Below are 17,632 nucleotides of genomic sequence, written 5' to 3' on the forward strand. Positions count from 1 at the left end.
GATGGGTGAAACATATCGGCATAATTCCTGGACATTAGACCATGAAATCATTGAAAATTATTGAACATTACTGAAACTATTAAGCTAAGTACTTTAATTCAGTATATATATATATATATATATTAAGGTTATGATACACAAAATTTTTTTAAAAAAAATACTAAAATAATTAAAAAAATTGAAGAAATTAAATATTTAATAAGGAGGACTTGGTGAGGAATCGGTACGTTAAGCCAGATACAATGAAATTGGCTTGAGTATCTGGTGGTACCTATGAGGGTTGGTACAAAATGATTAAGAGTGATTCTTCTAAGTGTGAGAACATTGGAGGAGATTGAGAGTGAGTCTCCTACCATCTGTGTATCACAATTAAGTTAAACATCTTTGCAGCTCTATGCAAAGTCTTAGAGGTTAGATTAACTTGGTTGTCCTTTATTTTGAATCCAATAAAATACCAGCATGCTCCAATTCATGTGCCAAACCCAAAATATTTAAATTCATATCAACATTTCATCCAGAAAGCTTTAATTCCTTGGCTGAATTTTACATCAACTCAAGATTCAAAGTCTACAACAATGGTTCTCAACCCTGTCCTGGAAGACCACCAGACCAATTGGGTTTTCAGGCTAGCCCTAATGAATATGCATGAGAAAGATTTGCATATAATGGAAGTGACAGGCATGCAAATCTGCTCCATGCATATTCACTAGGGCTAGCCTGAAAACCCGATTGGCCTGGTGGTCCTCCAGGACAGGGTTGGGAACCACTGGTCCACAACATGAATAACATGTTCCTAAAAAGTGTTTGTTTAGACCAGGGGTAGGCAATTCCAGTCCGAGAGCCATAGGCAGGTCAGGTTTTCAGGATATCCACAATGAATATATATATATGAGACAGATTTGCATGCACTGCCTCCTTGAGATGCAAATCTATCTCATGCATATTTATTGTGAATATCCTGAAAATTTGACCTGACTGTGGCTCTCGAGGACCGGAATTGCCTACCCCTGGTCTAGACATACATCCTGTTCTTCTGATTACGCGAGTACAGTGTACTGTGTGTTATTAGTTTTGGTCTTGTATAGGCAATTTTAACTATAAAGCATCACAGGTGGTCATCCTCTGCATTTGAAAAGTGTATGTGCATGGCTCTGAACAAAAAGACATTTTAAGCAATTAAACTATTTATTTTTTCCTTAGTTTTCTGAACTATTTAAAAAGAAACCAAAGACTATTAGATTCTTTGTTTTTATTTCAAAAATGTCTCTCAATTAGGATCAAATTGTAATTTTTTAATGGTAGTTATGCTTAATATAATTTATAAAAATAAATTGAATTCCATTTTTATAGTTATAAACTCCTAGAGAACTGGGATCCATGTTCTCATCCTCCTTTTGTACTGCCGGGAGATGGCTATCAAATAAGGTCTAACAATGAGCTAGCTAGATGCACTAAAGTTAGTTGGTAATACCAACTGGATCACTAATGGCCAATTCTCTGGCCGATTGTGGAACAGTGATCGATGTGCTACCAAGTTTGCATGCAAATGATTTGCACAGAGGTGCAAATCATTTGCATGCAAACCCGATAGATCAATCGCTCAGTGAGCGATGGACACATGCAGAGCCTTAATAGCAGTGACAGGGGAAGCAGCCTCCTGTCACTGCTGTTAGGGGTTCTTTTTTTTTTTTATGGCACAGATGTGTGTGTGTGTGTTACACATGCACAATCTGCCCCATAAAAAAAGACCTCTTGCACTGATGGCCCTTCCCAACGATCCCACAAACCGGCACCACAACCCCCTCCCCCATGGCAGCGAGGTAGGAGGGATGCCTACTCCCCCATGGCAGCAATGGTAGGAGGGATGCCTACTCCCTCCTGCCTGGCCAAATACCCCAGCGCCATGCTCCCAAGTCACCAACTCCCCTAACCATCCCCTATCCTCTTCCTGGAAAAAAAAAAAGGCAGGCGGGATATCTACTCTCTTCTGCCACCGGATACTCCCCTGAAAATCACCCCCACTCCCTAAACCCGGCGTATCTTTGCTAGACGTTAGGAGCTAAAGGGAAGCAAGTCCCTCTAGCTCTAAGCCCTACCCATGGAAAATGATGGGCCTTCCCCTCCCTGGTGTACCATGTAATGCATGGGGAGGAGCCTAAGGCCCTGATTTACTCAGACACCAGACCTTAGGCCCCTCCAGGTGCATCACATGGTGCACCGGAGAGGGGACGTCCCATCATTTTCCATGGGCGGGGCTTGGAGCTGGAGGGATGCGCTTCCTTCTAGCTCCCAACCTCCAGCAAAGGGGGGGGGGGGCGAACGGGGTGTGGAGGGGGGGGGTCAGGTGAGCATCTGGTTGCAGGAGGGAGTGGGCATACCTCCTGTCTTTTTTTTCCCAAGACGAAGAGGGAGTCTCCGTTGGCAGGGGTAGGGTAGGGGATGGTTCGTGGGGGTCTTCGTTGGCAGGAGGGAGTAGGCATCCCTCCTGCCAATTTTCTCTCGTGGGGGGGATTTCTGGTGCCATGTTTATCGGAGGTCACTGGGGAGGGGCATCATCTGCAGTGGGGGACTTTTTTTGGGATTTTTTTTTAATGGGACAAATATTTTGCGTGTGTAACACATGTAAAATATCTGTGCCTTGAAGAAAAATAGACCTGTCGGTATCACAGTTACAGACAGGTCTAGGCTGGATTTTTCCGATAGCTAAAATCCCTTTTTTTATGCATAGCCAAACTATGTTAGTGTATCAATCGCTTGGCTACTTTGCATGGAGTTTTAGCTAATTTACATGGTTGGTTGGGAAATGAGGGGAAAAACACATGGTTAGTCATTTTGTGCATCGGGTCAGTAAAAGCAATCATCGCTAAATCTGTGAAAACAGGTTTAGCGATGATTGTTGACTTTAGTGCATCTAGCCCAATATCCCCTCTACAGCGCGGAAATGGCTTAAATAAATTTCCAACCTCATGAACACAAAAGTAAGACACTTTACCACAAAAATTGAATTAACTTTATTTTTTCCCAAAGTCAACAACTTGTCTGAATCTATCTTTAAATCAAGAAAGTAAAATGTAATCCCAAAATAGTTTGGTATCTGAAATCTGAGCAGAATTACATTTTACTGAAGAAAATGTGGCCTTTCTGGTCTTGGGGGGGAAAAAAAACCAAAAAACATACACACATATACCAGGGCCAAAAAGTATAAACCAAAAATATTCTACACCTTCAGAAAAGGAGCCAGCAGTGATATTCCTGATGTAACATTTTAAATATTTTTTTCTCATAAGAAGGTACATACTCTTCTGCATTTTTACTAGTACATATGGGGCAGGACTACCTGTTTACAAAGAAAATTATATTGCATACTATGGCAGGAGCCAAATTAAGGAAAAAAACTAAAGAAAATTTTCAAGGCTGCATCAACTTGCCTATAGCTGGAAAATGAGCATTTCTCCAAATCATTCAACCCCATTTACATTTTAGTGCATTTAATTTGACAGAATTGTCACAAGTTTTAACAAACATAAAAAAGACAGAACAGAAAGAAATCACAACAGAACAGTTATTTCACCAAATGATGTAACGTGTCTTGATAAAATGCCAATTAAAAAGAAATTAAAGACAAAAAGATGAAACATTTTCAGGAATGGAAGAAAAAATAAAACAAGCAGGCTCGAGTCTGAAAACCCTCTATTGTTCTGTGGATAGCCACAGAAATAATTCTGTATACTTGTCAACTTTTTAACTCCTTTTAATATGTAAACATTTAATCAGATTTGATGTTAGTTCTGACATGTTAGACCCTTCCCAAATCCTCTCCTGGTATACACAGTTGCAAGTTTAGCCCTTTTACTTAATAAACTTACATTTATCCCTAGGTGCCTGATAAAGATGGATGTAGATGGTAGCAATAGTTCCACAGACCTCTCTTATGGTGCAGAGCAAAACTGACTTGTAGCAGCATTAACCACAAATCCATACATTCTGCTTAAGATTAGCTAGCTCTGGACTTATGAAAACACACTAGAACTGAGGGAAGAACACATTATAATGTATTGTTGAATGTCAAAAGACCTATGCTTTACTTCCTTATTTACATTTCGATAGTTAAAAAAAAGTAGCTGACAAATTAACATACATATTGCTATTCAGGTGTCTGATGAAACTTTTTCTTCTTAAGAAAAAAAAAATTGACAAGTATGCATGAGCCAATGACCAAATCAGAGGGTTCTTTGGTGCAATCAGTCCACACTGGCAACAGATTCTGAGGATAATATGTACTAATATAAAAAAACATGCTGCTACACTTGGACAGCAGCTCTCTGTCTTGCTTCACTTTACAAATCTAAAACAGCTGTTCTCAATAAGCCAATATATATATTTTTCTAAATTTTAATATCAGACATTGCCTGAAAATTTTGTACAATAATCTGGACCAATCATGGTTCTGTACCCTCATGTTGCTGTGAAACATGACTTGAGCTAAAGGCAAAGACTGGTTATCTCAAGGACAACAGCTTCATATTTGCTATCAAAGAGAACAGTATATTTAAACTGTCTTCCTGCTGGGTCTCTTGCCTTTCTTTAAAAATAGCTTATTCTTAATGTAGCCACGCTTCCTTTTGGCAGTCTACAAAGAAAACAAAAAGAATACATCGCATTAGTTATTAGGAATAGTTCTTCTCGCCTACACACTTAAGTTTATGCATTACTCCTCAATTCCTAACCCTTGAGCACACTCACATATTTTCAGTTTAACTATTTACTTGAAGGGGTCAAGAATGAATTAAAAAGTAAGGCATCCATGAAAACATCTAAATTTGGTCCTTCAGGATCAGTAATCAGAAATTATTTTATTTTTAAACTATGTAGCAACTCCAACACACACAATGTACTCACATCTAGATCGGGGTAGACAACTGCCGTAAACTGGTTGGGTTTTAAAGATATTCACATTAAATACGCATAAGATGTACTGCATTGCCTCCCCATTAACATTGTGGATAACCTGAAAAATGAACTGGCTTGTGGCACTCAAGGCCTAGCATTATCCACCTTTGACCTAGGGGCCAAAGCAGAAACTTTCTATTACTCATGCACTCATGGATTAGCGCATGGCATCTAAATGCAGGATGAAATGTAAAATTTTTGCTCTTCATTGCGAGTGACAATTATCATACAAATCACCACTGTGTTAAAAAAACAAGTGCGCGCTATCAGAAAAAAATAAATAAATAAAATCACACACTGCAGAAGTACTATGAAGTTATTGCTGCTGAAGAACAAAGAACTTTCCTTTCCTGTCAGTGTGAATGATGACTGACTCACACGCTGACATGAAGGGAACACCCCCCCAAAAAAACCCCCACATGCTGCTTCTGGATCACCTCCACCAAAAATCCCTGGTAATACAGCGGACCCCCTCCCCCCGATCTTCATTCTAAACTCAAGAAAAGACCCCCTGGATGCCTTGAACTCCAGCTCTCAAAGATGCCCTCCATTCTTTCCCCCATGGCACTAAGAAAAACTTCCCTTGTAATCCAGTGCACCCCCATCCCCCCCTAAAACAATACACCCCTAGTAGTCATGTGGACACCACCACTTTCCTGCATACCTTAAACAAAAGGCAGGAATGACACACACTTTCATGCCACCTCACCATTATTTTCCAAAATGACAGTGCTGACTCCAAACTGTGCATCCTGGGCATACCATGTTGGAGTCAGTCAGTCTGTCAAAAGAATGTTCTCCTCATTTGGTAATCTGGGTTAAACCTACCCAGGAAGGAAGGATAGATCTATTAAACCATCAGGGATTTATTTGTAGAGGGGGGAAGAGGCTATATGTTATTCTACCCCCTCCTACAGAGAACAAGTTAACCCTTGCATACCTCCTCAATTTGGCATTCAAGTTCCTACATTGTACTTGCCTTAAAGGCTTCTGTAGCAAGTTCTTTGAAGTACAGTAGAGTAGCTAATAGCCTCAATTTTAATATAAGTGTGCTGATGTCTAATGCAAAGTTTTTCTTCGGAGAGGAAGTTCGGACCAGCCAATCGCTGCCTGGCTGGGCGGAACTTCCTCTCCGATGGCAGAATTGACGTCGGGGAGAGGAATGCTGGTTGGCCCGAAGCAGGGAGAGCATGGGGCATCGTTGACGTCGGCTTTGGGGCCTGTTATCCATTGGTGGTGTTTTGGGTCCTGTTCCCCGATGACAGTGGCAGTGGCTTGGGGAAGGGCAGGGAAAAAGAAAGAAAGGGGGCAGGCAGGAAGACAGAAGGAAAGAAGAGAAACAGAAAAAAAGAAAGGGAGCATGAAGAGAGAAAGAAAGAAAGGTCAGGGAGAGAGGAAGAAAAAGTTGGGAGAGGGAATGAGGTGTGGAGGAGAGGAAGCATACAGGCTGAAAGAAAGATTGGATGCACAGTCAGAAGAAGAAAGTGTAACCAGAGACTCATGAAATCACCAGACAAGGTAGGAAAAATGATTTTATTTTAAATTTAGTGATCAAAATATGTCTGAATTTATATCTGCTGTCTATATTTTACAATATGGTCCCCTTTTACTAAACCGCAATAGTGGTTTTTAGCGCAGGGAGCCTATGAGCGTCGAAAGCAGCGCTGAGCATTCAACGCAGCTCCCTGCGCTAAAAACTGCTATTGTGGTTTAGTAAAAAGGGAGGGGGGGTGGTATTTGTCTATTTTTGTATGGTTGTTACTGAGGTGACAGTGCATAGAGTCATCTGCTTTGATAATTAACAATTCTATGCGTACAGTGTGCGTTGTGTTTTTTTTAAAATTTTATTGTTGGTAGATCATTTTGACTTGGTCATTTTAAAAGTAGCTCGCGAGTCAAAAAAGTGTGGGCACCCCTGCTATATCTGTACCATTTCTGTTGATAGAAATAATCTGATGCACAAATTCTAAGAACAGCAATGTTTCTTTTCCAGGAGTTAACTGGATAGAAAAAGCATAATCTGCCACTAATGGCATGACAGCTGTTGTATTTTATTCTCACATAAATGGTAATTCTTGAGAACTGATAAAGGAAATATCTATAAGAACATTTTCTATTCAAAATGCAGGGAACTGAGAGAATGAGAACTAAACAACAGTTTTTTGCATTTTTATACTAAGACTTCAACAGAATATGTTTTATAATTTCATGTCTGCATTTACCCTGCAAAATGTGTTAGAGAAGCGTGAAAATTTTGTCTGGCAAACCCCAAGTTAATCAAACAAACCTTATGTTTCAGTTTATTTTCCTACCAGTTTCTAAATTTTGTCCAAATTATAGCCTGTACAAAATTTAGCTGGATAAAAAACAGCCCTGGGGATAGTTCCATGGCACAGTTTAAACCTTGATCAGCCAAACAAGAAACTTTAGACCAAATATTCAGCCCAATCCGATGCAGGTTTAATATCCAAAGTCAAAATTGTCCAGTTTACTTTGCCCATATATGATTATCTCCATATCAGATCTTGATACTTACAAGCAGATTGTCAGCAAAAATTCTATTGATTGAGAAACCAGAGCAATGTTAACTCCTTTTATAAAATCAGTTTTCATGGGGGTTTATAGCTCAGCACTTTATACAGTAAATTATATTTCTGTGTTTACCCAAGTTGAAAAATATCAACCTGGTATTCTTTTAACAAAAATGTGGAGGGGCATTTTAGATAGGATGTCTAAGTCTGAGGTTGGATGTTTTGGGCAAGATGTCCACAAACCCAATAGAAAAAATATCCATTTCCAAAGCTGCCAGATGTCTATCTTTTATTTTGGAAAATTACCTATGTAGACGTTTTGGTCCTTAGGATGTCAAATTATTTTGGCCTTTTTCAGAAATAAAAATGTCCATGGGAAAAATGCACTAAAGCAAGTTTTGTAGACGATTTGGCGATTTTGAGCCAATCATGTCCTTAGGCCCCTCTCACTGCATCCCAAGATGCATTGGGAGGGGGAAGGCCCATCATGCTAAGCACACGACCCTATAGACAGGAGGGAGTGGGCTTCCCTCCTGCCTATTTTGCATCAGAAGGTACGGAGTGTCGGGTGATGCGAGAGAGGAGGGTTTTGCAGGCAGGTGATATCGAGCGTGTCGGGTGATGAGGGTGGGTGTTGCCTGATGCTGGGGAAGTTGGGTGATGTGTGGAGGGAGTCTGGGGATGTTGGGGGAGGGTGTAAGGCTCCAGCTGATCCTGGCAGGGGGAATCCCCATCAGCTGAGCCGGCAGGAACCCATAAAACCGCATCAGCTGATGGGGATTCCTCTGCTGTGATCAGCTGATGGCAAGCCCTCAATGTGCTGTTTTTTTTTACCCCCATCTCTGGGTAGTAGGAGGGGGAGGTCAGTGACCACTGGGGGAATAAGGGGAGGGCTCATGCCTTAGTCCCTTCATTGGTCATCTGGTCAGTTTGGGCAGCTTTGGGGCATGTAGACACAACTAAAACAGGTCTTAACTGCTGTTGTCTAAGTTCCCTCTAAGAAAGCTTTGATTATCGCTGCAGTATGTCCAGGTTTAAACCCACCCAATTCCCACTCATAACATACTTCCCAACATGCCCCTTTGAGCTCTGGATGCACAGCAGCTTAGAAGTGCTGAAAGTTGGCTTTATCAGCATTTGGACGTCCCTGCTATTAGGCCGTCCAAGTGCCAACTTAGGCTGGTTTTTGGACATTTCAAAGTTTTACGAGTCTCAGTGTTGTTAATCATAAAGAACATGCAAGTACCACCATAGTCTGCAAAGGAACTTCGTGTGACTAAATAAAGCACCTTTTCTGTCTTTCTTTATTTGGTCCATTTACCCAGTTTCAAAATCTGTTCGTCTACCACTGAATTTCAAGTTAAATTCCAAAGAAGCAGAACCAACAGATTTATACTGTCTTTAAATCTAAGTTAAAGGACTCATTTAGATTGTTGCAATATGCAATAAGCCACCATCAAAACCATTTTTAAGTTAAACAATCTGTCCTTTGAAACTGAAGTTTTAGTCCATAGCATATTTCAGCTATGTTCAGCTACTCTTCACCTTGCATATAGTATTATAGCTATTCTCACAAATAGAAACCACCATATAAGCAGATTCAAAAGATTCATCCACTCCAAACATTCTTTTCTTTTCATCCTTAACAGAAAAGTTCCCCCATTTCTATGTATGCACTTTTTGAGGATTTTTGTAAAAAAAAATCATGTTCCCTTTGTGGGGTAATGCCAACTAAAAACAGATAGATTATGTTACTTTGTTAGATGGCAGCGTTACCAAAATAAAACATGGAATGCTTAAACCGAATGGAACATTTAAAGACTAACAGATATTTTGAAAAGAGGAATGGAAATCAGACACTTATGTTCTGTCAAGAAAAAGGCTCAAATGTAATTACTTCACATAAAATGTCATTTTGAAGCTATCAGGCATCATCAATACTGAAAAGGTATTCAATAATTATCTCCCAAAATTATATTTAGTGAGCCATAAAGGAGACAGATGAAGGATACTAATCAGCATTGCATTAAGCTCTCATCCCAGGTATAATATATAATTTCCAAAATTTAGTCTACAAGATACCTATAGCATCTAAAAATCTAGCCTTCAGTTTCCTCAGATGCTTGTACTTCCAACAAAAGATTTTCTAAGATCACAATTTAATTGAGGAAGTTACCAGCTGGTAAGAAACACTGAACACAGATAGAAATAGTTACCTATTTGAAAACCCCCCAAAACAAGGCCTTGCTGGTTTGACTCATGTTTCAAGTTACTGCCCCAATTCTAAAGAACAGAAAGCATTCCTTTCAACCCACTACCTTAAATTTTTTTAGGACACTTCACAGTAAACCCACCTTCTTTGATAAATACTTTTGTTTCGGTACAATGTTGGTTACTCGAGGTTTATGATCCAATGCTTTTCTGTTTTCTAAGTCTTTCACTTTATATATTCTAACAAGCCAATGTTCAGATGTAAAAGCTTCCTCCAAATGCTTGAATTTAATATCTTTGTTTCCAATCTCAGCATTGCGTGTGCGGTCAAATCCTGGAGGTGTCCGAAAATCCAGCTTTAAAAAATACAAACAAACCCCGCAAATTATATGTTTATATATATTTTTACAACAAAACAGCTAAGATCATTTTCTTTAGGAAAATACATATTAAAAAGTGACACATTTAACTAACCTTTTTGTAAAATTAACTATAGTTATTGTAACAAATTATTTGTTTTGCATTGTTTGTGTCAGGAATCCTTATTCTTGATAACCATAAACCAGACTTATTTTGGGACATTCATAATGAATGTTCAGAGCTCTGCATGTATTTAGTTCAAGAATCATTATCAGTATATTATGGCTGCCCTGAAAATTTATTATGGCAAAAATTCAGTATACTGGTTTTGACTGAGGTGTATGAAAAAAACAGAAATAAAAACAAAAACAAAATACTGGAATAGAAAGTCCTGTTAAGAGTTTGGAAAGAGTTCATCTACAGGTTTAAAGCATTGAACTGGGGGTTTAGGACTCGTGATATCTGACAAAGTTGTTTCTTCAGGAGCACAAAAAGAGGAAAAATCCTTTCAAAGAAAGAAGACTGGAGACTCAAATCAATATTTTCTACTGAACTAGTCACCTTACCCATCAGTGTTTCACTTTACTTAACATTAATCTTGAATGTCTCAAGTCTCTATTTCTTGATATACTGCATGATATATATATATATAGTCTCATCTTTGTGGTTTATAATGTCAGAATAGCTTAAGACCAAAATTAAAAGAAGCAGAAATTACGATGCAGTTCAAAGAAAGAAAAAGAGGTGCTATCGGATAATATTCAAGCACTTAGAATCAACTTTTTTTCCTCAATAATTTTATTATTGAAATTTTACAAAATAACAAATACAGCTGCTTTCTAATCTTTCAAATGACAACACCAGAAACATAAACAGAACCCAAAAAACCCCAACATACTGTATATCATCATGAAACTGTATATACCCCACTTTGTATATTCATTGTATATCCCCTTGTCCCCTCCCGCTCCTTTAACAATCAGTAACTCAAGGATCCCAAAGACACACAATAGCAGCTCCCCCAGCCTTCTCACTGTATTTAAGAGCCACCAATTTTATGAAGAATCAATATCCAGTCTCTATGCTGGGTTTTAGATAGTCCTCTCCGGTTATCTGAAATACATTCCTGGCACACCAGTAGCTTTAAACGGTCAATCCACTCAGTTATAGATGGAGCTTCTACAGCCTTCCAAATGCAGTGCTATTAAACATTTTGCTTCTGCCATCCCCTGGCGTAGCGGCAACTGTGCCACTTCAAGGGTCTTACATTCAGGAGCCACAATAAACAGCTTTGAAGCGTGAGGGGGACATCCCCCCCATCCATCCAGAAAGTTTTTGCGTTACTTGTGTCCAACAGAGTTGTAACTGAGTGCAAGTCTACCACATGTGCAAAAAGGACTCCCATGATCTCCATACCTCCAACAAATATCAGCTACAGAAGGATAAATTTTATGGTTAAGTGCAGGGGTGAAGTATCATCTGGATAAAACCTTGTATGCATTTTCTTGGCCCAATACACATATAGAGGCATTCCGGACCTCTGAGCACATAGTCAACCATTGAGATTCAGTAATCACCTAGTGCAAATCAACCTCCCACTTAAGTTTAAACCCACTGATAACCTTCTCCCACCCTCTAATACATGTCAAACTCAATCAGGGCTGAGATTTGGCCCGCCGTTCCTTCCCACGGCAGAGAGAATGCGTGAGGACATGTGAATTGCTGGGGTCAGCACTCTTTCTCATGGGTCCTTGTGCTTGTCTGTCACCGCTGCAACATACGCCCAATTGGTGGGAGTGAGCATGCTCCATTTTCCTCCCTCCAGCATCCTGGATTGACGATGTGGTATGTCAGGTGGGAGAAGGTGGTGACTTTCCTCTGCAGGCGATAGCGATTTTTAGCGTTGGGAGCAGCGCTGAATACTGCGCCCTACTCCCGGTGCTAAAAACTGCTAGCGAACTTTAGTAAAAGGGGGAAGAACCTTAGTTTTCCCCTTTTACTAAAGTTCGCTAGCAGTTTTTAGCGCTGGGAGCAGCACACAGCATTCAGCGTGGCTCCCAGCGCTAAAAACCTCTACTGTGCTTTAATAAACGAGGGCACTGTGAAGAGAGAAAATGGCATCGGACAGCAAAAAAGTTTTTCATGAACGGTGACTTTAGTTTCAAGGACAAGACAACTGTTTGGAAATACTATGGTAAGGATTTTTTAAAAAAAAATATTTCTTTATTAATTTTCAAATTTGAATATCAAGGTTCTAATGTTCGAATATTTCCTGATATGTCTTTAAGATCCCAGAGGCGTAGTAAAGAATTCTTGGCATTAAGGCCAAGAGTCCTTGCCTTGGGAGCAAATTTTTTGTTGAAATTTCCTGTAAAATGTTTTGTGTCTTATCAGAACAAGAATTACTTGTTTTTTGAACTTAAACAACTGGTAGGATTTATAAAATCCAAAGAGCAAGTAGTGCCTATGGCTGAGAATGTATAACCTACCATGAATGGCTGTAGCACCGCAGATAATTGCCGCTTTCTAGGTTGGGTAAGATTGTTTCAATTGTTAAATTTATTTTCTAAAAATCTCCCTCCAATGTTTATGGACTAAATATATTGGAAGCATAAGTGAATAACCAAAACACTGATTTAAGTGGAGTTGGTTTATAAGTTTTCTTTTTAATAATTTCTGTTAATCTGAAATACAAGTAATGCATTGCTTGTTTGTATTGATAAAATTGAATAAATAAATATATATATAAAAAAATTTGAATATCAAGTATTATACTTGTACAGAAAGCAATGATAGTACAGATAATTGATTAAACAAACAACTTTCAATAAAGTAAATAATATTTAAATATTTATGCTCAAGTCCTCAATGGGAACCAAGATTTTCAGAAACAGCGAAAATAAAAAGAAAAATATATAACAATGTGTTAAAGAATGCTAAAAACTATAGCGCTGGGAACATGGTTCCATATAATAAATCAAAGTCTATAGAGCTCAAGATTTTTCTCCCTCCAGATGAGATAGTGCCAAGAAAGTTGTCAACAGATTTGGTTAAAAAACAAATATTTAACAGTACAGTGACACACAATACATTTACAAGGGTGTCTGAAATAAAAAGTAGCTCCCAAGGATATAACTCCAGGTTTCAAAAGAAGAAATTCACGATGGTGCTTTTGCATCTCATGTGAAAGATCAGGAAACATCTGTATTTTATAACCAAGAAAACCTTTTTGTCTATTTTTTTAAAAAAGTTTTAACAATCATACTTTATCTATCGGAAGAGCTACAGTTACAATTAATGTGGCCTCTTTATCAGACACCTCTAATAATTCTGAGACATTCATCGGCTCTTGATCTAAGGACCTTTTTTGCTGTTGATTTCGATTTTTATCAGGTAAATAATACACATATGAAAATGGAGGTAACGTTTCTTCTGTAACCTCTAAGATTTCCAATAAATATCTCTTAAGCATTTCCCTAGGAATTACCATCGCTAACCTAGGGAAATTAATCAACCTTAAATTATTACTACGAGAACTATACTCAAGCATTTAAATTTTTCTTCTCAGGTCTTTTACTAAAGTCTTGCAATTGTTTAGATATAGTCATTGCCTGTTCAAATTTTCTGAGTAGTTGATTTAGAAACAGTCATATCCATTTTCAAATCCAATTTTTTCTTCAACATACTGAAGGTTAGGACTTATGGTCTTTACGAAACTAGCCATAAGGTCCCATAAAGAATCTAGGGTTACCTCAGGTGGTTTAACAAAGGAAATTAAAGGTTGTCTAGTAGAAAAGTGCTCACCATTCCGCTGAATTTCTTGAGAACTTACTCTTTGGTTATGTCCATCCCGCAAAGATGCATTTGCCCCAGGAATATCTGCTAGGGCGCCTTGAATAAGAGCTCCAATCTCCAAGCCCTCCACTGGATTAATGCTTGCCTCAGGAAGAGAGAACACCACAGGATCCGGGGTTTCCCCACCCCTTGGAGAGCTGGTAACCTGAGGCTGCGGGGGTGGCGCCCTTACGTCGGGGCTGAGTGTAGTACCTAGCCCTGGAGGAACTGCAACGGGTTCGCCTCCCTGCGTCATCAGTGGGCTACCCTCCGACGCCGTTGAAACCTCCTGCATTCGCCTCAGGAGTTCTTCTATGTTGCTGAGATTAGGAACTCTGTTGCACCGTGAGGCACCAGCAGCACTCCGGCTCCTTCTCTTCAGCATAGCTGGTAAGTAAGTTGCTCACAATAGAGCAGAATAGCAAGGAAAAGTTCTGTTGAAAACGAAGCGCTACTCTGGAGCAAATGCTCAGCGCATTTAGCTAGCAGCGGCCATCTTGGGCTGTGGTAAGGATTTAAAATACCATTGAAACCTCATTACAGTGGTTGGCAGATTGGGGGTGCTAGTATTTGGCGGGACTGGGGAGGAGAGGTAGAGGCGGTAAAAGGAAGTTTTCTCTGTAGAGAAGACAGTGGGAGCTATCTGGATAGAGGAGAATTGAATGATGGAGGGGGAAGAAGAAAGGAGAGGACAAATGATTGAGCTGTTTGGAGAGTGATGAATTGGAGAGAGTCAGGAATAGGGGGACAGATGAGTAAACAGAGCTTTATAGTTGTTGCAGTTACAATGTCTAGGTATGGTGAGCTGAAGCAGGAAAAGGAGCAAGAGAAGGATATGACATCACTAAGTGTAACAAAAGGAAAATAGCATGAAAGAAAGAGGGAGGGAAGGGAAACATGATTTGAATAATGATCAGGTTGTAACCCTATACTTCTACTACTAAGACTAACGGATCCTTTTATTAAGGTGTGCATTTAGCATGCACTAAATCGGTTAGTGTACCTTAATAAAAGTTAGAAACATAGAAACATAGAAAGATGACGGCAGATAAGGGCCACAGCCCATCAAGTCTTCCCATACCATTGACCCCCTTTTAAGTCTACTGGCCCCCTTAACTCTACTGACCTGCTCTATTAAGTCTATTTCCTAGCGACCCTATTCATTGGTATGACCCTCGCAGTGATCCCACATAGGTATCCCATTTATTCTTGAAGTCTGGGATACTGCGGGCCTCGATCACCTGTACTGGAAGCTTGTTCCAATGCTCTATCACTCGTTCCGTGAAGAAGTACTCGTTCCGTGAAGTAAGTTATCTTAATTAAAAAGGTATCTTAATTAAAATCGCCAGATAAAGGTAGGAAAAATGTTTTTATTTTCAATTTAGTGATTGAAATATGTCAATTCTGAAAATTTACATCTGTTTTTATATTTTGGACTGTTCAGGAAAAAATGCATTTCTATTTCTTTTCTGGTGTACTGTGTGCAGAGTCTGGCACATTAGGGATTTGTTTGTATAAAACAGTACTTTTAGTTTGTGGGCTTGTATTTGAAAAGGGCTTCCCCTCCCCCCCCCCCCATTTTCTGCATGTGTGACTGAGCCCAGGTGTTTTGGTGGGAATAGAAATTCAGAAACTTTGGTTAGTGTTGAGGCCCTAAGTAGGATTTTTTGGACTTGAAACAGCCCCAACTGAAAAATTTGTGATTACTTATGGCATGATCCCTGACAAATGACACTCCATACCCAGATTTCTAACCTCAGTTTATATTTGAGTTAATCTTTTCCTCCTTTTTTTTTGGGGGGAAAGGTTACCTCAGTTTATATTTAAGTATACTGTATATGGTAATAAGCCGTGCACGTGAACTGAAGAACTTCTCAGTCTATCCTTTTGAAGGCCATGACTCCAATGCATTATGTTTTAAAAGGTGGCACAGCGAGAGTCATTTTGATCAGTTACAGTGACAACTTGAGAGTAAATATCACTGATAGTGTCTTACATTGCCCACACTTTTGAAACTGCTGTAATCTTCAGTTTTTGGAATACTGATGGGGTGGGGGAATAGCAATAGCAAAATCAAATGACTCAATGTTTAAAAATGTTCCAATTGACACAAGTGGGGTATAAGAGACCAACTCCCCTTTCTGCAATTTGATTTTTATTTGGTTCCCCAGTAGGTCACAATAATTATCAATTCTGTAAGAGGTGAGTAGTCTTTACAAAGTGATTGTTTCTTAATTCAGGACATTTTTTTCTGTTTAGGTGGGTAAGAGAAGTGTGTGTGTGGGGGGGGGAAATAAAATAGGATAACAGTGTATTTTCTAATGGACATTGTAATGGTCAGCTACAACAGTTTATGATTTTGTATCATTTTTATTGCAAAACATTTTTGTGCAATAAAACAGTTATTGAAAAAAACAACACAAAATGTTCCAATCAATTAACCAACAATGAAGCATAATACAAGAAAAGTTATGTTGTTAAGAGCATGGTCCATTGAGCCCAGCATCCTGTTTGCAACAATAACCACTCCCCCTCCAAATAGATCTACCGTGTTTCCCTGAAAATAAGACACTGTCATATATTAATTTTGAGCCTAAAAAAATGCACTAGGTCTTATTTTCGGGGATGTCTTATTTTTTTCATGTACAATGATCATCTCTCCCTTCCTCTCCTCCACTCCAATTCTTCCTATTTCCTTTCTCTTCCCTACATGTGCATCTTTCCTACCCTCTCACCCATACCTTGTGCAGTATCTTTCTATCCCATCCCTTGTGTAGCAGAACCCTTGTAGCTTCTATCCCTCCCTCCCATCCCCCCATGTAGTATCTTTCTATCCCCCCCGCCGTGCGCATACCTCCCCCCCCCATCCAAACCATGACACTGAAATAAATACCTTATAACAAACCGGTAGCAATCTAGACAGACTGCTTTGTGGCCTTCTATCTTCTGGGTGTTACTCTGTCGCACTGCAAATGACATCATCAGCAATATGGAAGAACGATGCCTGGAAGATAGAAGGCCACGAAGCAGCCTGTCTAGATCGTTGCCGACGCTGTCGGTTTGTTATAAGGCATTTATTTTGGTCTCACGGTTCGAATGGGAGGGAGAGATGGGTCTTGGGGGGAAGCAGTGCTGCTTCCAGTGACTAGGCTTAGTTTTCAGGGTAGGGCTTATATAAAGACCTATCCCGAAAATAATGCTAGGGCTTATTTTCAGGGTAGGTCTTATTTTCGGGGAAACACGGTATTTCCCATTGTTCATTTCTAGTAATGAAAAGTGGCTCTCCCAAGTCTACCCATAGAATTGTTTTTTTTTTTTAATGGACTTTCCCTTGGGAACTTGTCCAATCATCTTTTAAATCTTGCTATGTTGGTTGCCTCAATCACATCCTCCAGAAGCAGTTTCCATAGCTTATATGCTGTGTAAAATTGTTACATCAACAAAAATTAAGGAATATTAAAAAAGTGACAAAAATCTTATATCAGCTGCATTGGTTGCCTGTTGCAAAATGTACTGATTTCAAACTATTTGTCTTGTTTACAAAGCATTAAATAAGGGTTGCCCATAAAATATAAAATTAACTAAGCATTCTCCTTTGAGAGCACAAAAGGATTTTCAACTACAGTGTACCTGGTTTTACTGACATTTAGCTCACTTTGACCAGGAAATGAGTTTTTTCGTATGTTGGACTAGCTTTATGGAATTTTTGGATGGGAAGCTCTCATGAAAAATATTTTGCTTTCTGA

The 17,632-nt window shown here is 39.3% G+C and overlaps 1 protein-coding gene across 1 annotated transcript in view; it reads right to left on the reverse strand.

The window, feature by feature from the left end:
* Nucleotides 1-2,987: 2,987 nt before the first annotated feature.
* Nucleotides 2,988-17,632, reverse strand: part of STT3B (STT3 oligosaccharyltransferase complex catalytic subunit B) — a 249,045-nt gene continuing 234,400 nt past the window's right edge. Inside the window, exons 15-16 of the mRNA XM_033930112.1 lie at nucleotides 9,836-10,048; nucleotides 2,988-4,630 (exon numbers count right to left, since the gene is read on the reverse strand). Of these exons, the coding sequence (XP_033786003.1) occupies nucleotides 4,550-4,630; nucleotides 9,836-10,048 (294 nt within the window). The 3' untranslated portion in view covers nucleotides 2,988-4,549. The remainder of the gene's footprint in view (nucleotides 4,631-9,835; nucleotides 10,049-17,632) is intronic.

Source organism: Geotrypetes seraphini, chromosome 2 (assembly GCF_902459505.1).
Source record: "Geotrypetes seraphini chromosome 2, aGeoSer1.1, whole genome shotgun sequence".
Classification (NCBI taxonomy): Eukaryota; Metazoa; Chordata; class Amphibia; order Gymnophiona; family Dermophiidae; genus Geotrypetes; species Geotrypetes seraphini.